Genomic DNA, 20,032 nt, shown 5'->3' with positions numbered 1-20,032 from the left:
TGTGGGCTCCAATCCCGCCCCCGAGGACGGACGGGCTTCCCATCCTCGCTCGGCATCGGAGCCGGAACCACTGACTCGTTCGACTCTCCGGACCTCCCCCCCATCTCTCTCGCACCCTCACTAAGCGCCCTCGACACCGCTGGGCCGCGGGACGTCACGATGCAGTCTTTTAGCCATCCAACGTCCCGTCCCGTCTCTTCACCAGGCCAGATCCGTCTAGCAGGGGATGGATGCGGGATGCGATGCGTGGGCGGGTCGTCGCAGACGCATCGAGCCGCACCAGATGGCTTATCCCACTGCCACGTACAATCATCGCTCTCCAAAATTTCCCGTGAACCAAGACTAACGCATCCCGACGAATGCGAGAGGTCCAGGCAAATGCTACTTTTTTTCTGCCATCGCCGCAAAATCTGGTCATCTGCGAGTGGGCCCCCAACGTCATGACCACTATAAGTCAAAATAGGCGTCCATTGCTTAGCCAATCACCATTGGTGAGCGCGACAGTATCCACGGTGTGCTGGCGCAATGGTAGCGCGTAGTCCTCCTATTGTCCTATCCTCTGGGGTAACAGGAATCAAGACTAAGGCTCAGGGTTCGAGTCCCTGGTATACCGGCGTGCTTTTACTTTTTTTTTCTCCTTTCTTTTTGGCCATGACACAGACACACTTCTTTGCATACTCGCCTTCTTCATGCTAAGCCACTGGTCTTGAGGCAGTTTCTATTTGAAAATATTTTTTTCTGGAATATATACACGTAGCGAATAGATTATGAATCCTAGGAGCTGGACATGTTGCTGCAAAACGACCACGCAACGGAGCCCATCGAATCACCACCATATGGCACATATCTCAATCATATATACGGTGCATTGGCACACAAATCATGAACAATAGGGGAAAAACTTGAATCGAGTTGGGGTATCTTTCACCATCTTCACATTCCTCACACCCCATGCCGCAACCAAAGCTGCGTGCCCCTTCCACCCATCATGCGCCTCCTCGTTTCCCATCCTCCTCCACCATCACGCTCGGGTCATACGCGAGGCACACCGCAGTCGCATAGTCCCCATCGTGGCTAATAGAGATCATGGCGCTCACATCCTGCTCCCCCTCCTCTCCGTCCGCGTCGCCGCCGCCGCCCGCCCGCCCAGCCCCCGCACGTATCCGTGCCACCGGCGGTCCGCTCCCCAGCCGCCCCTCGCCGCCGCCGCCCCTCCGCTCGATGATGACGTCGTGCAAGGTCAGCCGCCGGTGCGAGTGCGCCTTGATGGCCGCCTCCTTCGCCGCGAACCTGCTGCGCGGAACACCCCCGGGTCAGTGCGTGTGTCTGGTCTGGCGCTGCCGACTGACGCGCCAGGGGCCTGATGGCCGCAGTATCGACTGAAAGATATAAAAAGGGGGTAGGGGGAGGGGCCTTGCGCACCTGCCGGCTAGAAACGCCGCCGACTGCCACAGCGGCGTCGCCCGTAGCGTTAGCTCCTCGGCGTCATGCTTGGCAGCGGCCTCGCCGCGAGCGTCCGTCTGAGACGATGAACTCGTTGTAGCCACGTCTCGAAAGTCCAGGCGCGCATCCTTTTGCGCCAGCTCTTCGGGCGCGAGGATGCGATTCACGAAACGCGCCCGGCGTGGGCCGCGGAGGATGGAGTAGATGCGCGAGATTTGGCAGATGTCGGTGCCGACGTTGAGCGGAAAGGGAAACGCCCGCAGCGGCTTCATTGACGCCGGCTGCTGCAAGGCAATGGTCAAGGAGAGAGTGGCTGCACAACTGCCGGTGCACTCTGTGCTGGCAACTTGGCATCGGCCTCGCGAGTCGTAGGATGACTGCCTTATCGATAGGAGTTCCCTGCGCTAGCGTCGCTACCTAAACCAACTTCCATTGTTACGTCATTCCTCAATCACACATCAGGCCATCAGGGTTACACCCAAGCTTCGACGAGGAGCTCACAAATGTTCAATAACCGACGCTGTTATTACCTAGCACGCAAATAACCGACGATCCGGAATTCTCAAATCATTTAGAACCTTCCCACGAACAATTCCGAGCTCCCTGCAACTAAACGCCTTGGTTATGGTACTTGGAGCAAAGGAGGTATGCCCCGTTGCATCATGAGCAGGGCATGAGAAAGTAAAACAAACGCATTCAGTGATGCCTTCTTTCACAAATCATGATGGCGAAAATCGTCATCGAGTCATACTTTATAGTAAATTGCACAGGGCCACTGGGTGGCAGCGAATGACAGCTGCTGGTGTGGACGGAGGCGGAGTTGGAGTGACACAGCGTGCCATATTGGGGCGCTACCGAAGCTTCGAGGCGTCGAGTGCTCGATCGCAAAAAAACTGACGTACGAGCACCCTACTCGTTGAGCAGGGGAGCACGCTCCTGGTCGGCCGGCTCAGCACGTCGCCACCTAATCTCTCGTCCAGTCCAGGCGGGTACAGCCACGACGACTGTCATGATGAAAAGGAGGGCCATGATGATGAAGGCAAAGATCCACTGGAGGGCGATGATCTGTCGCGTGAATTGAGCGACACCAATGGCGGCAGCGAGCATGCTGAGGGCAAAACCCATGGTGTAGTCCTGCGACCAGTCAGCAAACTAGGGGTCACGGTTGGCTAGCATTCAGGCTCTTACCTTGTAGATGATGATGAAGAACATGCCGTAGACAAGGAGTGACCAAATGAAGATGTTGCCAAAGATGCGGGCCACGAGGCTGTGCGGGTGCGGCACCATGATGGCACCGTTCCAGTAAATGGCGACAAAGGTCCAGGCGAGAGGTCCCGACACGGTGGGCGCGTGGATGAAGCGCGGGTACGTGTGGTGGCGGAAATACAGCGAAGACAGATTGATAAAGTTGAGAATGAGGAGCAACTCAGCCCAGTGAAAGTGCGAGCGGACAAACAGCATGACGAAGCCAAAGTGGAAGAGGTTGTTCAGAATGAAGTGGCTGCCGACGCTGGCGGCGGCATTGACGGTATCGGCATTGCGGGAGAAGAGGTGAGTGATGTAGCCGAACTGGAGAACAAATAGGCCGACCCTAGACGAGTGAGCATTAGCAAGATGCTAGGGACTGACGGTAAACGTCGGAGGGCCAGGTAGAGGGTAACGTGGGCGCAGTACCAGTAGATATCGCCAAGAATGTGATTCATGGTGAATGCGCTGGGATAGAGGTAGTTCTGATCCCAGATGCGCTTGCGGATGGTGAAGCCATCATGGGGCCTGTGGATGGTGTAGTAGACGGTCACGACGACGGACAAGAGCCAGGTAACGAGGGTGAGGATCTTGTAGGTGGTGATGGACCCTGACGTGTGCGACTCGCGCTTGGTGAAGGGATTCCCTGGGGGGTCAAGTCAGCGCTCCCTTCTCTGCGTAGAAGCAAGCCTACACGCATCGCATGACGTGGGCGTGGCTCGCTAAGATTCCGGGAGAAGAATATGGGGGTGACTTGCAGGCATTCCAGTTGGCCATGACGGTGGTGGTTGCTGCGATGCAGCGGGTTCGCAAAGGCGTACGTGAATATGTGTGGGAGACGGCGAGGCGAGGGTGAGGACGCTGCGAAGCGAGGAGCAAGGCGAACGAGGTCCGAAGATGCTACGGGATCTGGCGAGCAGGTCGGTGGAACGACGAGGAAGCGTGGGCGGGCAGTAAAGTAGCAAGGTAGATAGATGGCCGGGGCACGGGGAATGTATAGGCTTATAATGGGAGGCTGCTGCTGCGGGGAAGGCGGGAGGGTGATGAGCTCACTCTGCCGTCTTGTACTTTGTACGAACTACGGGGCCTACCCAAGGTACTATAGTCACCTACTTTTGTTTCGGGACATGGAGCGCCTTGGAGGATGGAGCACTACCAAAGGTAACAAAACAAGTCTGGGTTGCAAGTGCCAAGGCAGGTACCTACACGGAGTAGCAGTAGTACAAAATGCCAGCCTACTACTATACCTTGCTTGGCTCGCGTCCCTACCCAGGTACTAAGGTAGGTAGCGTGGCGAGGCAAGTACCTCACTTGAACAAGGCAGGTCAAGAGCTCTTTTCCCCCTCGTGACTGGGAGCTTGTTACACGGGGCAGGTCAGTCTTCAACGATACCTCTGCACAAGGTACTAGGCGGCCATGCTCTCGCCCTTTCGGTCCCCTCATCCATCGCAAGCGGTGCAGCTCCTCCATCATACTGGAGCGACGACGTCACCGCCGCTGCTGCCGCCGCCGCCGCCGACTGCCTTGCTGGCGCGCAGACAAGACAAGGCCTCGCAGTGCAGTGGGACGGCGACAGCAGAGGGGAGGGGCAACTAGTACCTACAGTCGGTGCCTTAGATGTGTTGCAGTCAAGTACCTGATAAGTTACATGCGAAAGTACAGTACCCTACCTTCCTCACCCAAAAGAAGGAGTACCAGCCGTGGGCGGCTGCAGTACAAACGAAGCAGGTCCGGTCCATGGCTTTTTGCACACGCACGCACGCACGCACGCACGGCTCGATCCCGCAGGCCCGGCTCATCGCCATCATCACGTCACGCATCGCCGCTCCGCTGCCTCGGGGTGCCAATCAGTGCGCGCGCCAGCGACAGCGCCTGCGACAAACTGGGCGGCGCAGGTGACCTCCGAGGGGGGGTGGTCGAGGGGAGGGGAGGGGAGGGGGAACGGCGGGAGTGGCCACGACCGCGACCATCAACCCACACCACACGCGCGAACCCACGCATCCCCACGCGTCGCTCCAGTTCTGGTTCTGGCCAGCTCTGAATCCTAGCCGGGGATCGCGGGGGTAGTATGTCGTGTGTGGGTGTCTGGATGTCTCACCAGCCGCCGCCGCCGGGCCGGCACTGCATTATTCGTGGTGGGTTGTTGGTTCGGCGAGAAAAGGAGTCTCACTCACTCACTCACTGGCGGGCTCAGAAGAGGGGTGGGGGGGGAGCAGCAGTCGGCTTCTTCACGCACTGCCGACCACCACGACGCGCAAGCCTGCTCGACCGTGTGTGCAGCCTGCATCAACGGCACATGTACGTTGCATGATGCTTTTGTACTTGGCTTGAGCATTTTCAGGTAGCTTGTACAGTACCGCTGCCGCCGCACCACTAGCGGCCCACTGCAGTGCGCCCGTTTCAGCGGGGTACCGGTCCCGCACTAACTTGTAGCATCCATCCATCCACCACCTCATCCATGGACTGGACTGGAGCGGCCATCGATCCCATGCGCGATGGCAGGACCTTGTTCTCCGGCGCCGGCCCAGCATTCGCTCAAGGCAGGGGGCGAGGACCACTAAATCGATGCCCCATCGCGACGCCCGTCCATCTTTCCATCGCATCGCATCGCATCGCATCGCATCGCAACGCATCCTCTGGACCGACGCCCGCCGAATGGGCCGCTTCTTGCTGACGAGTGAGTGGGCGGGCTCGTCTCTAGAAGCCTGTCATGCCGTCCCACGTCTTTCTTGTCGTTTCGTGTGTCCCTGCACACACACGCCTCACTCTGTCGGGGGGGGGGGGGGGGCGTCAGCCTGCCTCTCTGACTTACATCCAATAAAGATACGTACTACCTCCAGGTGCTACTTCGTCCTTGTATGGAGTGCGTATTCGTACCTCTGCACAATAGTAGTACCTACTTATTTAGGCACTTGCCTAGGCACCTTAGTAGGTACTAACTTGGGCACGAAAACTTGAAGACATCGCCAGCCTCATCGGCACCGGCGCCCCCCGTTCCTCGATCGAGAAAACGACAAAATCATGCCCGCCTCCCGCCGCCCCCGTTGACACTCGACGCCACCGACGACGCAACCGCACCAGCTCGCGCCGCACCGCAACATGGCTGGCCTGCCACACCCACATGCCACCCGCCGGACACCACCACCACCGACCATCCCAGGCCATCATGGATGCACTGCATTGTTACTACAACCACCACCACCATCGCCGGTCACTACTGCCCGCCTTGCCGCCCTCCGCTGCTCGAAAGCAGCATCCATCCAGGTGGCAGCCTGCTCGTACCTGACCAACGTCAACAAGCACCTACCACCAATCCATACATCTCCCTGCGCTAGGCCCTTGGAGCGCCTCCCCCCCTCCCCTTCCTTCAGGCCACAAACCACACCACCCCCCAACCAAAACAGGGCGCCCTTGCGGGAGGCCATCCGAAGCCCGCTGCTACCCATGATGCTAACGTCGTATCTGCCTTTTCTACTTCGGTCGCCATCCCGCTTGTTCATTGAAGAAGTCTGTTGAGAAAGGGTCCTTCTCGCTGCATTTTCAACTGCAAAAAAGTGTGTTTCTTACTCAACAATAATAACAAGAGGAGATCTTTTATACAGCCAACTCGTGTCCGGGTATCTCTGTAATCCCCTTTATGCCATCAAAGAAAGCCCCTCGAGCGCCGCCGCGTCATACCATCAGCCGAGCAAAGTACAGAGAACAAAAGAAAACGAATAGTAGACAGAGCCTCTGCGGCTTCAAGAATCTGTAACCAGCTGCTCTCCTTGGTCCAGCAGTTCCGTCACCCTGCCTAGGTCCGTGACCAGGTTCTCCCCGAGGCCTACCAACAAGAGCTTCTCCGCGTTAGCCGGCAGACCTAGATATGTTGGCGGCTCGCGCTCCGGCAGCCTGTGGATCCACGCCATAAAGTCTTGCAGGCTTGTGCCCGAGGGCACCAGCAACCCGCCATCCGGTCCGTCCACGAGCTTGTGGTCCACGTCGTACGCCGCTGGCGTCAGGAACGAGGCCACCAGCTCGCCCAGGAGCTTGAAGTCGCCCTCATCGTCAATCTTGCCTCCGTATGTCTCCGTCACAAGGTATCGAATCATATCCCACGGGATGTTCTGCGGTGCAATATTGGTTCGGTTGCCGGCAACGCCCTCCAACCACGTGTCGACAATGAATGCAGAGCATTCGTACTGAAATACTGTTAGCAGGCTGTCTCATGGCCATACTGAGTGGTACTTACGTCGCTGTCGTTAAATTCCCAGAACCCCTTCCAGCCAAGGGTCGGCGCATACCGCAGCCGCTCCTGTGCCACGGCATGCAAGAACGAGATGAGGAGGTACAGCCTTGCCCTCTCCACGGGGCTCTTGGTCGCCCGTGTTGATAGTGACGAGAGCGAGTCCTTCATGTTCGCTCTCACGCCGGCGGGCTGCTCATACATGAGCACGCGAGAGGCGCGAATCAGATTGACGGGGATCTTGGGGCTCGACTCCATCGACAGGAACAGTCGGAAGTCCTTTTGCGGATTGAGCGCTTCCATTCGCTTCTCCAGGCTCTGAAGCCATGTCGGTGCGAGATGAACGTTCTTGACAAGCACCCATGAGCCCGTCTGAGCTGCGTTGCTAATAGCCTTGTCCGCGCTGGCCAAGCCTTCGTTAGAGCCCATGGCAATGTTGGTGCACTTGACGTTCATCCTCTCCACGAGGTTGTCCACCTTGTAGCTTGCGTCGAATCCGGGGCTGGATACCAGAGCAATCGGCAGCCTGGCCGAGACTTGACTGACTGTTGCTCCGAGGTCTTCAACATAGTCGAAGATGTCACTGCCAAACACCTGACCGACGAAGCGTTCAGCTGCCGGCACGAACCGATCCATGCGGAAGAGCTTCACGAGCAGGAGCGACAGAAGAGCCTGATCAAGAGGGCTGGCTTCATCATCCCAGACCTTGGGTACGGCCGCCTCAGCGAGCTCCTCAGCCAGGAACTTGTCCCAATCGCCAGTCGATATGCCGTCCAACCTCTCCTTGAATACGCTGAGCTTTCTAGCCTGCATGAAAGCGTCGTCCCTTTGGCCGGGGTTAGACGACAAGTCTTTGCCTTGGACGCGGCTGTCGAGGATGATGTCAATCAGCGACTTGTCCATCTTGTAGGGCGAGGCCTGCGCAAGCAGCATGCCCAAGGTGATGCGGTCCTTTTGCAGCAGACCAAGTGCCGTTCGCTTGAAGGCGTTTACAAACAAGTCCTTGACAATGATATCGCGACGCGCATTGTGGTCAGTCTCGCTCGCCAGATGCTGATTGCCGTGCAGCACCATCTGGAAAATGTCCAAAAAGTACTGAAGCGAGAACTGATAGAAGTGGTTGAGGAAGTGCAACTGGTCCAAGACGGCGAATACGGCGCTGCATGAGTTGGCGATAATACCGTACTGCTGCGTAATTTCTTCGACTTCCGCCATGACGCCCTCGGTGTTGCTCATCTTGGCCGAGATCTCAGCAGCCTCCGTCTTGAGTGTCTCGAGTGTTTCGATCACGTTGTCGTCGTCGAGAATATTGCCGCGGGACTCGTTGAGAGCCTGCAGAAGCTGCTTCTCGAGCTGACGTAGGTGCACCTTGAACTCTCCCTGGAGCTTGATGAGATTGGTGCGGCGCTCGTCGACATCCGGTCGCTCTGACTTGAGTACGTCGTTGAGAGACTGTGTCTGGAGACTGCTCTTGGTGACCGTAAAGTTGACAAAGGTGGTTCGGCTACAAATATCCGGAGCAAACTGCGCGGACGGGTCCCGGGTCGACAGGTAGAGCTTGAATGACGGCGAAAAGTCAATCTCTTGCTTGCCGAGCTGGATCAGCACACGGCCGCCAGTTCTCTGGTACTCCTTGTTCAAGACGTGATTGAGAATGGGGTCCAGATGCTCCGCGTCTTGGATCAAAATGGGGTTGCCAAAGCGCAGAGAGCTCTCAAGCTGCTTGGTAAATGTATCGTCCAAAAAGCTCGTAACCGTAAGGCGTCGGTCTTTGCACTCTTTCTGCAAAAATTCGGTGACTCTTCCCGACGGGTCGATGATGAGAGGGTATCGGTTGAACCGCTTGAGAATGATGGCGTTTTCCGTGCATAAGTCGTCGACAGGCAGCGTGTTTTCTTGCCAGCTGAGACGCTCGTCTGCACTCGAGAGGTATTCGGTAACGGGGTTCGGGGACTTGTACTGAATGCCGGAGAGGTGAAGCTGGTGACACCAATCGTCCATCATACTCTTTCGGAAGGTTTGGTCGTAGAGACCGCTATACGCCAAGAACGCGGCGGCGACCAGAACGTCACCCACAAGAGTGCTGATTTGTGTCTCGAAAGACTTGCTGCCTTCTTCCCAACGTGTCCTCTCCGACGACAGGCTGTCGAGGAGCCTCACGCTTCGGTCGACCTTGAATTGAACCTTGGACATCTCGGCCTTGATGGCTTGCGTCTCGCTGATGAGCGCGGCATATTCCGTCTTGTACGTGTTGATGCTGGCCTCCAGTTCAGCGATATTGCTCTCCACCGCCTTGGCTTCAGCCTTCGTCTGGAGAGCCTGCTCCTCAAGCTGCGTCACCTCTTCCTTGAGCGGGCCAACCCGATCTAGAATGTCCGAGTAGTTGACTTGAGCCGCCACCCACTGCACAAGAGGTCCACAGGCCTTGGAGGCTCTGTTAACCTTCTCAAAGGTAAACTCAGGGTTGGAAAGGAACTCGTTGCGCATCTTGATCCTCAGCGCCTTGGTCATCTGCTTGGCATTGTCGAACATGATAATGCTGGCAATGAAGTCATCCCTTCGTACGACTGCCTGGACCGCTTTCCAGTCGTTGATTCGGTGCCCGAGAAGCGTGCAAACTGCGTCAAGAGCAAGCCGGACGCCCTGCGGGGGGTTGCCCATGGACCGAACTTCGGTCAAATGTTGTCGCTTGATGTTGCTGACACTGGCCTTGGCCTCCTCGACGGCAGGCTCGGCTTTGGCGAGATCCTCCAGCACCACCTTCTTCCGCATTGCCACTTCCGCTTCTTGCTTCTCTAGCGCGACCTGGATCTCCAGCGACGTATTCTTCCTCTGCTCTGCCTCGCGCTGATCTGCAACCATGCGCTGTAACTTTTCATTGGCCTCGGCATCCTTTTGCTCCAGCTGAGTCTTCTTCTCGGCGAGGCTGACGCGCAGATCGCGGACCTTGTCCACCGTGTCCCTGAGCTTCTCAAGACCGACGTTCAGGTGGCGCTGCTGCTCTTCCAGGTCTTCACGCTTCTCATTGTACAACTTGACATATTGGCCGACGAAATCCAGGAAGTGGCGAGGCGTCAAGAAAGTCACCTTCTTCTGCTGTTGATATAGCTTCCGGTTGTAGCGCTGAAGCGAGTAGTGGATGTAGACCATCGAGTTGATGACGGCCTCGCGATGAGACGGCGGCAGGTTGAGGCCGCGGAAGGCCACAGGTATTGTATCGGGAGACTGCCAGTTGCTCCTGTCCAGGTCAACAGAGTGTGTCAACTCGTGGCCTACCTGGAACAGAGCCTGATCCGACCAGTCGCCGAACCAGTTAAGCACACATCGGTTGAACAAAGCAGGACTGGTCGCGGCCTTGGACGACAGACCACCCTCAGGCGGATTCATTGTAAAGACGACATGCAAGTTGTTGACAATCTGCTGGGTGAACCACTTGTAAAGCTCCTCCGGAGAGTCAAGGTGCAGGTTTTGACGCTGCGCACCTTCTTTGCACGCTGTCATCAGCGCAGCGTAGTCGTCGCCCTCGAAGAGGCCAGGAACCTCGGCATTGGCCAGAAGTGTGTTCATTCGCTCCAAAAATCCGGAATCAAGCACGTTTGCCTCATCCATGATGAAGCAGATCTTCTCGCCCTTGCAGCCACAGCGACGAAGGACATCACGCAGATCTTCGTCAAAGTCCTCTCCAGAGTATTTTCCATGGACCTTGATCTGGAAGACCTTGAGGCCGTTCATCCAGGCGACAAAGCGCGAGAGCGTTGTTTTGCCACTTCCACTAACACCAATCAGGATCAGGTGTCCCTGCGGCTGCCTGAAGACACGATCAATGCGAAGCACATGCTCCAAGACGTCGTTGAAAAGGATAAGTGGCACATCAACTTCCTCCTCGCAGAATGTCTTGAGTCGCGCTTTGACAAACTCACGTAGTTGCTCGCGGTCGACAGGGACGTAATTCTTGGACAGCCAGTTAGAGAAGAGAATAGGGCCGCCGAGAGCCTTGTCTTCTTCAATAGTAGGGAAGAGTTCGAGCGCGATGCGCCTGACCGCCTCATCGGTCCACTTTCGCTCATCCTCAGCGACCAAACGATCCTGGAAGAGACGCAGGGCCTCGTGAGCCCATATGCGGATCAAGCCCTCGAGTGACAGGCTCTCTAGAGGCTTGATGGCCTCGTAGACACCCCGGACCCAGCGCGTAAGCTCACGCGGGCTGTACACATAGTGCGGCTGAATCTTTGGTGTGAACCTCTGTTGAGACTCAAGATAGAACCGCACCATAGCGTGCGTGAGGGGTTCCGCGTACCCTCGCAGGGCAGGAATGATCTTGAGAACAGCTGAGTTGAAGGTTCCGTAAATTTGGTTGAGGGATAGCTCCCCTGGATAGTCCACCATGATGAGAGGTGCGTGACGCAGGAACCTCGCCCCAAGCGCAGTACGGCCGGCATCAGTCGGGGGGTTGCAGGCACCTACGAACTGGATCCGGTCGAGTGTGACCCAGGATTTGTCAGATGTACGCCAGAACCCATTGTGTTCGACAAGTTGGCGCAGGAAGGAAATAGCTCGCTGGGTCCCGTAGTTGTCCGGTGCCGGCAGATTGATTTCGTCGCAAAAGATGACGAGCCATCGGCCAATTTGTGTCGGTGAGAGCATGACCCCATTCAGAGTCTTCTTGTATTCGCAGTACTGCTCAAAGGTTTTGATCAGGAGGTCTGGCGTGGTTGCACTAGAAAAGTTGAGGCCGACAACTTCCATGTTTGGAAGCTTGCGAAGAGCACTGAACAGCGTCATTGTCTTGCCTGACCCTGGAGGACCACAGAGCAGGAGAGGCTTGTGTTCGGCCAACCATGAATAGAGGACGTCCTCGTGTCGAACCGTGTCCAACGTTGGGATGACGACATCGGTCTGAATGATGGAGTGTGTATTGACCTCGATGGTTGGCACTTGGTTTTGCCACGATGTCCATTCAGCTTTCGGCAGGCTGACATTAAAGTCGATGAGCGAGCTCGTGCCGTCCAAGGGCGGCGACCCAAAGCTGGCAAGTGCGCAGATGTCGTCGCCAAAGGCCTTCCGGTCGCCGAGCGGACAGTCTCCGGTCAGTGCCCAGACGAGGGCGAGCAGCAGCTTCTTGGGGATGAAGGCCTCAACCTGCTCAGGGTCCAGGGGAAAGTCAGAATGCTGCCCGTTGTACTCGATAACATCGCGAACCGCCTTGTTCAGCAACGAAAAGAGTGTCGTGAGCACACGGGAGACAGTGAACTCCATGATATGGTTGTAACCCTGGGCGCGTTCGAGCACCTGGAAGATAAAATCATCCGAGATGAGGCAAGATTTGAGCAAATCCGCCACCTGCCCTTGTACGACCAGGTTCTTGGCAGGCGTCTGTCCTGTGGCAACACTATCCTCATCCAAGTCCTCAAACGGAACGCTGCTCAGAGTTTCGAGATAATTGGCGACCATCATGCCGGGTGTGACAGTGTCCTCGCTGAACCACACCATGCCGCATCGACTGACGGTAGCGAGGGTGGCGTATTTCAACGTCTCCACCTCGAACATGATGCGAACGTTAGGTGGCAGGTTCAAGCGCTCACCGTTGGGAAGCGTAAGCAGCTTGTTGTCATCGAGCACTGAGTTCAAGTTCTCGACCCACTCGGGGTCGACATCGCCGTCGAAGACGATCCAGTGCCGCTTGGAGTCCTCGCCACGCAGGTTGTCAACAATCTTGCGGAGAATGCTCGTGAATAGGCCGTCGGTCCACTCGCGCGTAGTTGAGTCTAAATTTCCGTAAAGGGCCTCCTTTGACATGACTTTGGAGTCAATGACGTGCGACACGCCTTCGATACCTTCTACTTTCTGAAGCGCGTCCAGAAGGAGGCGCCAGGCCGTAGACTTTCCGCTGCCCGAGTTACCAACCATCATGACACCATGATGAATCTTTTGAATTTGGTGCAACTGCAACACTTTGGTCATCCACGTGTCGGTGACGACGAGATGACGCTCCGCGGCTAGGCCGCGAATAGCCTCTTCAAGCGCTTGGAGGTTTGCCGGCACGTATTCGATGCCAGGGAAGCATTTGCCTTCGAGTGTAGTCATGATCTCAACGTCCGACTTGATGAGCTTCGGAGCGATTGTCTCACGAATGCTCTGGACGATAATCTCCGGCTCCACGACCCCCTCGACACGTAGATTGCCATCATTGAGACGAGCGCGCTTGAGACCACCGGAGCTAACCAAGACGCTCTTCAGAGCACGCAGACCAAAGTCATAATGTGCTTGCTTCGAAAGCTGGGCAGAGCATTGGTCGAAGAATGGGACGGTCTGCTTGGAAAGTTGCTTTGCCTGGTTGAACCCTTGAGAGTAGAGCATGACTTCCGCGATGAGCTCTTTGTCAGGCTTCGACATGGCAACGCTGCGAAAGAGCTTCTTGAGGTTGTCGGGCAAGTTCGAGCGGCCTGCATAGCCAGGGTTCATGGTTATGAAGATGCCGGTGTTCTCATTGACACTGAGTTGACGGCCAACCAGCTCAATCTGAGCCTTGTCCTCCTCGGCACCCTGCTTGAGACCGAGCTGGATATTCTGAATCTGCTGCGACACGGCAGACAAGATCCTCTCCTCGAGACGGTTGAACTCGTCGAAGCAGCCCCAGGCACCAACTTGACAGATTCCCAAGAAGATACGACCCATGGCCTGAAAGTCAAAGGTGTCGTCGCAGCAAAATACCAGCGTAAACCTGCCAAGCTGGACACCCAGCGCCTTGACCGACTCCGTCTTGCCGGTACCAGCAGGGCCGTACGGCGAACCACCTAGGCGCTGACACAATGCTTGCGTGAGAGTGAGGAAGCAGCGGTCAGTCAGAGGGGTGCGAACGAGGCGATCTGGAACGCCCAAATACTCGAAGCCGTAATTGAGCTTGGCATTTGCCATGCGAACGTGAAGGCGGTCGAGGAAGTTCCCTTCAGGCGTGTAGACATAGCGCATTTGCAATTGCCAAAGGTAGTGACCCGCGGAGTTGGCACCAGCCATTATGAGCTTCTCAATGGCATCGCGCTGGTGTACACACTCGGTAATGAGTTGCTCACACTTCTTGCGAAGTGTGACCTCCAACTCGCCCAAGACGGTATCGGCAAGCACACGCAGAACTTGGATCTCTCGCTCGAACAGTGTTTGCAATGCTTGGCCGCCAGAGGCAAGCGTCTTCTCCACGGCTGTGGTCCAAACGACTTGGGTAGCCAGGACAACGATCTGACTGGGGAATTGCTCCATGAATGCGTTCAGCGCCGTGGCCTCCATAGTTTCCGACTCGAATATAGGTGTGTACTGGTCCACAGCCTCAGCGAGCAACTCGGCGAGAGTCGACTTCATGCCATTTTCGAGTAGCGCCAGCCAGTCATTGATTCGTGGGGTCTTTGCCAGGGAGATTTCCTTCTTCAGCTTGACGACTTCGCCTTCTTTCGAGGTAAAGCCGGAGATGATGGCTTCATCGTCCATCACGAGGCCGGACAGACCAGCAAACATCTTCTTGAAGTGCTTGGCGATGCGCAGAGTGTCGTTGCTGTTGCCGATCATTTCCAGCAAATCCTCGTCGCCGACGAAATAAAAGCGAGGGAAAGACACCCGCTCCTTCTCGAGATATTCGCCCAGAGCCTTCTGGATCTTGTTCAGCATTTCTGCCAAGCGTTCCAGCGACTTTTGCGCATTGGGAATATTGAGCACGTCCAGGACGTAAGGCGTCTTGTTGGCTTTCTTCATGACCGTCAAGAACTCGCTGTTGATGTTCTGGAACCGACCGGACTCAATCGGCAGCAAGTGCTTGATATCCGCATTGCCCGTGAAGACACCCTCCAGGTAGACCCACTGGCGCTGGACGTCAATCCAGACGTCAAACAAGACATGGACACGATTTAACTTGTCTTCCCAGGAAACGGCTTCTTCCTCAAACTCCTTGTAATAAGGGGAATGCTTCATGGCCTGCAGCGAGTTCAGGTTCTCGCTGCACTTCGCAAACAGGTCGTCCCACCCGCGGATCAGGCGGCATTTGTTCTGATAATTGACCATTTCTAGGGCGTAGTTCTGCCACGTCTCACGGACTTGCTTCAAGAACTCCTCAAGCGCCATCTCGCCCTGCGCCTGGGCGATGATGTCCTTGACGATTGCCTCGGTGGCAATGAGATTGAGGTCCCAAACATCGCCAAGCGTCATCGAACTGGGAGAGAACCGTTTCTGGGGCTTAATCTGCTTGTAAATCTTGTGCCAGTGCCGCTCGCGGATGGCGTCCGATTTGAGATCCGAGAGGATGGGGTTGACCTTGAGGAAACCTCGCAGAATGCCTTGGACATGCTCAAAGGCTGCGTACTGTCTCATGCGACTAGGCATTTCTTTGGTGCTCTTGATGAGATCATCGACCTTGGACCGAATCTTGCGAGGTTGAACTGCAGTCCAAAGGATGTCGCGCGTCTCGTTGAGGCTAGCCCAAATGGTCGACAAGTTCGACCAAACTGACTGGAAGTCTCGGACCTCCTCAAGCGTCGCCTCGAGAGAGCTGTCTTGGCTAGCGGGAAGATCCAGTGCTTCCTTTGCCTTGACTACCTGGAGGAAGTCATCCTGCAGGCTGGCTATGCGTGACTCAAAGGAGCTCAGCGTGGCAGAAGCCACATCGGGTTGGATCGTCCCAGACACCGGCTTTTCCTCGTTCCACTGGAAGATGATCTCAGCAATGCGCTCGTTCACCAGCTTATCCTGCGCAGTGATGTTCGCTCGCATGGCGTCCGACTGCTCTTCCATGACCCTCGATTTCTTCTCGAGAATTTCCTTGAGCGCCTCCCACTGACTGTCGATCTGCTCTATGTGCAGCCAGTCGTTCGGGAAGTGATACCGTTGTCGCACCAACGTTGACTGTCCCTGACGGAACATGTCAATTTCGGGTGCCCAGAGTTTGACATTCCGCTTGCAACTCTGCACAGCAGTGATGAATTGAACCGCCTGGGCGGTAGATGAGGTGTCAGAGCTCTGGCCCTCCAGGTGTTTGCGGGCCTTCTCAATGTCTGCATTGACGTCTCGCATTCGATTTCCAAGACGGCTGGCAAACTTGATCAGGATTTCATGTTGCCACTGGTCGTACTTTGCGTTGACCTTCGTCTGGACCTGGTCGTAGTCGACGGTGATGTGGCCAAACGAGCGGCTCACCTCCTGGGTGTCAAAGGTGGTGCGGACTTTGCGGATATCCTGCAGACACTCGAGCCATCGCGGAAGGTGGTCACCAAGCATGTCGTAGACCTGCTCCGACTGAAGATCCCAGAGAGACTGGAACTGAAGCCACTTGTCGACGTATGCGCTAATTTCGTGAAGCTTCTTCTCGACAGACACGTACACGCGATGCAGCATGCTTGCGCATTCAGTGGGCAGATCAGTAAAGCGTGGCTCATCGGTGGTGTTGGCGCGTAGGCTCATCTGATACCGAGATGCCTTGATCTTGCGGAGATTGCAGGCAATGCCCAGCCAGTCATGGAGGTGAAGAAACCAGCTGGCCCTTGCAAACTCCAAGGGCGGATCCAGGTAGATGACCTGATTTCGCATTGCCAGCTCGAGGACAGTCCGCTTCATGACGGGAGCGTCCTGCCTGCTGTCGTCTTCTGTGGTCTTCTTTCGGCGCCCCTCTTCCGTGGCCACATCTTCAAAGGCTGCTATCCAGGCCCGGACAGCGTCGTGCAGCCGGTCCAAGAGAATGGATTGGACCTTATGGTTCAACTCTGCGACCCAAAAGTCAAGATTCACGTACTGTTCAAGATTTAGCTGATCCACGGCCGACTGGATGGTGTTGAGGCGTGACGAAAAAGCCGATGCATCGTAGGGACAGGTATTGAGCTCCTTCAATGCCTGTTCGACCACGACATGGATGTGGACAAGGGAGACAGCCTTGCTCTGGAGAACCGAAACGGCAGCGGCAAACCCGCGGATGAACATGCCGTGCTTGCTTTCGGTGTTTTTGTTGAGGCCAAAGTCAGTGCCACCAGGGAGGAGAGGCCGGGACTGCCTCGCATCGGCATAAAACAGCTCATGGGAGTTGATGAAGGACTCCCAGCGAAGGGGAACGCCTTCGCCAATGAGTCTGTACACGTCGTTTCGATATCCGTGGAGAAGAATCGATTCCTCTCCCATCTCTGAGATTTGGCGCAGGGTCTGCGACAGCGTTCGCACACTCTCCATCAAACTGACAGCATAGGGGTACACTCTCTTGGCGTCCTTCGACACCGTTGTGACCGCGTGAGGGACCGAGTATGACTGCCACATCAAGTTTCTTGTTTCCTTGAAGAGAGTGATGATTTGCGGATCAAAGTTCACCGCCAGCTCGAGGATACCGCCTGCAGACCTTACTCGAGCAATTTCGAAGAGTTGGCCAGAGATGGAGATCTTTCTCCGGCCCACATCCGCCAGCCATGCCTCGTATATCCGTGCCGTGTCGAGCTTGTTCTTGAAGAGATCACTCTCCTCTTGCAACTTGTGTCCTTCGGCGTGCAAATGCCAGTCCGGGCCGAGCACAGCCTCGACCTTGCGCATGTACCCATCGAGCTGAAACTGGATCTGGCGGGCCCAGATGATAGCACCGGAGACGGGGGGAAGGTCGCGAAGTTGAGCCATAGCGTGCGCCTCGGAATGTCCATACTGCTGCTTGAAGCGCTCATGCAAGCCGTTGATGGCTTGCTTGACGTGGTCCATCAACTGATTCTGATATTCCTGGATTGCTCCACGGATCTTTGGTCGCACGAACAGTGCGTTGAACTTGGAAAAGACGCGAAACATCTCGTTGGCAGTCTTGGCCGTCGCCAAGCGGTCTCGCAGTCGGGCAATGATGGAGTTTTCTACACGCGTCGTGCGCTCGTTGTAGAGATTCTCGGCTCGAACCCACCGTTCCTTGCCTTGGTCGGTGACGTCGAGTAAGTCTACGTTTTGCAGAGCCTCCCAAGCCTGCTTGACCTCCTCCACCGCGTCGACGTCGCCCATCTCCTCCATGACAACGCCATTGCTGCTGGTCGTCTCGGTCACACCAGGGATGGTCGCTTTTGGGCCCAACACGTTGACGATGGTTCGCTGAAGCTGCTCGTGGTTGTCGCGAAAGGTGCCAACGTACTTGATTCGCGACTCGAGCTCGGAATGCTTCTTATTGATCTTGATAGGGATAAACTTCTCGTTTCTGCGTCGAGTGACCTCGCGAGCGACATTGGTGAACTCCTTGACGTTATCCTCCCAGGTCCTGAAGATGCCATCGCAGGTTCGCATGAGGGCCTGGAACTGCTGGTAATCTAGGTTCACGAGCTCGGTGCCGGGGAGCAGGCGGTGGAGCACATCATCCAGATCCGCGGAGATGGCTTCGACCAGAGGAAGTGCTCGTCGTATGGGATACGGACATATCCTCAGCTTCTTGTTCAGGTGACTGAAGATCTGCGAGACGGCCTCTTGGGCTTTGGGAAGCGAGGTCGCTGAGAGGAGTTCATCCAGAGGAAAGTCCCGCATAAGCTGATTGTACTTCTGCACCTTCTCCATTGCCTCCTTCAGCCCCGTGTCCGCAGTGAAGCTAACGGTCGCCTGAAAGCGCTTGGCGTGCTTGAGGATTTCGAGGGTGAGCAGAACACCTTCGCTCCTCAGCTGGCCTTCGATTCCTTCCAGAGCAGACTCCATGGACAACCAAAAGTTGACTTCCTGGCTCGCTGTGCTGAACTCCTGTGTTGCGTTCAGGGACGGGTCCTTGGTCATCTTGGTGACGCCCTGGATCGACTTGATCCACGAGTTCACGTTCGCCTGCAGCCTATTGAGAAAGGAGCTGTCTTGTAGCAGGTTGACAGGTATTTCATCAATCGTCGGTCGAGTATGCCGCGCCTCGGCATCGTCGAGAACGTTTTGAACAATCGAGTGGAACGTAAGGGAAATTTCGGGGATGTCGACGTTTTGCTGGAGGTGAAGGAGGCTCAGCTCCAAGTCGTTGAGTCTCTTCTTAGTCACAGGAATACCCGTCTTCGCGTCGACATCTGCGCGGCCCCTGGACCTGTTGGCCAGCTGCTGGCTCTTGGTGTTCGCATCAAAGTATGGCACAAGTGCGTGGTGAACCTGAGAATGGAGAACCTCCCATGGGGATAGTGAGGCACCCTGCTCTCCCACAGCAGCATTGAGAGAGGCAGGCCCCGGCAAATTAGTAATGAATATTTGTGAAGTCAGCGGTCGGGTCGGGTCGATGGGCTGCGGCGTCTTCAACAGAACGAGCGAGGCTATCGTCGTGGCGGACGACGAGATCTCGGTGGAAAGCGTGTAGTGAAAGGACGAGGGCACTGCGATCAACAGGTCAGCATCGACATAGTCGGCGAGAGTCCAGACCTCGCGCTCACCAGCCGTGTCAGTCCCATTCTCAACAGCGGACGCGGCGACAACGTCTTTCTGAATATACAGGACGTTTTGGGTATCATTTGCGAAACGAGTACAACGCGAAACAGTCTCGGCATGGCGGCTCTTATGCAGCAGGTTGCCCGGCTGCTCCAGCTCCTCGCGCGTGGCGCCGAGAGCCACCTGACAAACGGATGCCAAGTGCTCAACCACGCGTTCCGGCTCGATGGTCTGGAAAGGCGCTGGCGTCGCCCCGCCGTTGGCCGTTCCAACGCCCGGCGCCGGCGGGGAGGACACCTCCATATCGGCGTGCGCTGTCATGCGTGGGTATCGGCGTCGATGAGCGGGAACTCAGAGAAGGAGAGGCTCCAAATCACAAGCGAACGTTCATCTCTGTCAGTCAGAGGCGGGCACGAGAGGGCCGAGGGTCGATGGTTGAATGGGAGGGAGTGCGGAGCAAGCTCAGGGGCGCGGTCAAGGCTGCGATGTGGCTGCGCCAACACACGCGACGAGCGGCGAGAGACCCCCGAAGGCGTCGGCAAAGATGAACAAGTACGTAACTGCCAGTCTGTGGTCGGTCGTCGGCGTGCCGGACGGTGGTGAGGGTCGTCGGCGGAGGACGTATATGTTGAGGGATGGAATGGTTTGGGCTGGTTTGGCTCCGACTTCTTGCGAGCAATGCATGAGCCCGGTCCTGCAGCTGCCAGGAGAGAGGTAGGTACGCGACTTTGGCAACCCAACGAACCCCTGTCGCGACGG

General features: G+C 56.4%; 3 protein-coding genes and 1 non-coding gene across 4 annotated transcripts; 1 reads left to right on the top strand and 3 right to left on the bottom strand.

Moving 5' to 3' along the window:
- Nucleotides 1-511: 511 nt before the first annotated feature.
- On the top strand, nt 512-613 carry JDV02_007879. The gene has a single exon. It is a non-coding gene; the product is annotated as a tRNA-Arg (tRNA).
- Nucleotides 614-986: 373 nt separating this feature from the next.
- On the bottom strand, nt 987-1,715 carry JDV02_007878 (Holo-[acyl-carrier-protein] synthase; the record flags this gene model as incomplete). Its single annotated transcript, XM_047989416.1, has 2 exons — nt 987-1,290; nt 1,423-1,715. The coding sequence occupies 2 exons, from the start codon at nt 1,713-1,715 to the stop codon at nt 987-989; spliced, it is 597 nt and encodes a 198-aa protein (XP_047845417.1).
- Nucleotides 1,716-2,352: 637 nt separating this feature from the next.
- On the bottom strand, nt 2,353-3,465 carry JDV02_007877 (uncharacterized protein; the record flags this gene model as incomplete). The annotated part of the gene is made up of 4 exons (XM_047989415.1): nt 2,353-2,577; nt 2,632-3,034; nt 3,118-3,334; nt 3,447-3,465. 4 exons carry the CDS (start codon nt 3,463-3,465, stop codon nt 2,353-2,355), a joined length of 864 nt encoding a protein of 287 aa, XP_047845416.1.
- A 2,665-nt stretch (nt 3,466-6,130) lies between these two features.
- DYN1 (dynein heavy chain) lies at nt 6,131-19,953 on the bottom strand. Its single transcript, XM_047989414.1, has 3 exons — nt 19,279-19,953; nt 6,920-19,221; nt 6,131-6,869 (listed from the first exon to the last, which is right to left on the bottom strand). The coding sequence occupies exons 1-3, from the start codon at nt 19,592-19,594 to the stop codon at nt 6,429-6,431; spliced, it is 13,059 nt and encodes a 4,352-aa protein (XP_047845415.1). The 5' UTR covers nt 19,595-19,953; the 3' UTR covers nt 6,131-6,428.
- Between the last annotated feature and the right edge of the window lie 79 nt (nt 19,954-20,032).

The sequence above is a fragment of the Purpureocillium takamizusanense genome, chromosome 7 (assembly GCF_022605165.1).
Source record: "Purpureocillium takamizusanense chromosome 7, complete sequence".
In the NCBI taxonomy this organism is placed as follows: Eukaryota; Fungi; Ascomycota; class Sordariomycetes; order Hypocreales; family Ophiocordycipitaceae; genus Purpureocillium; species Purpureocillium takamizusanense.
This window is presented reverse-complemented; position numbering and strand designations above follow the sequence as displayed.

Coding starts and splice junctions, on each gene's coding strand:
- DYN1 (XM_047989414.1), bottom strand. CDS start 19,594: ATGACAGCGCACGCCGATATGGAGGTGTCCTCCCCGCCGGCGCCGGGC. Junction 19,222..19,278: donor GAATGGGACTGACACGGCTG/GTGAGCGCGAGG, acceptor TGTTGATCGCAG/TGCCCTCGTCCTTTCACTAC. Junction 6,870..6,919: donor GGGAATTTAACGACAGCGAC/GTAAGTACCACT, acceptor ACAGTATTTCAG/TACGAATGCTCTGCATTCAT.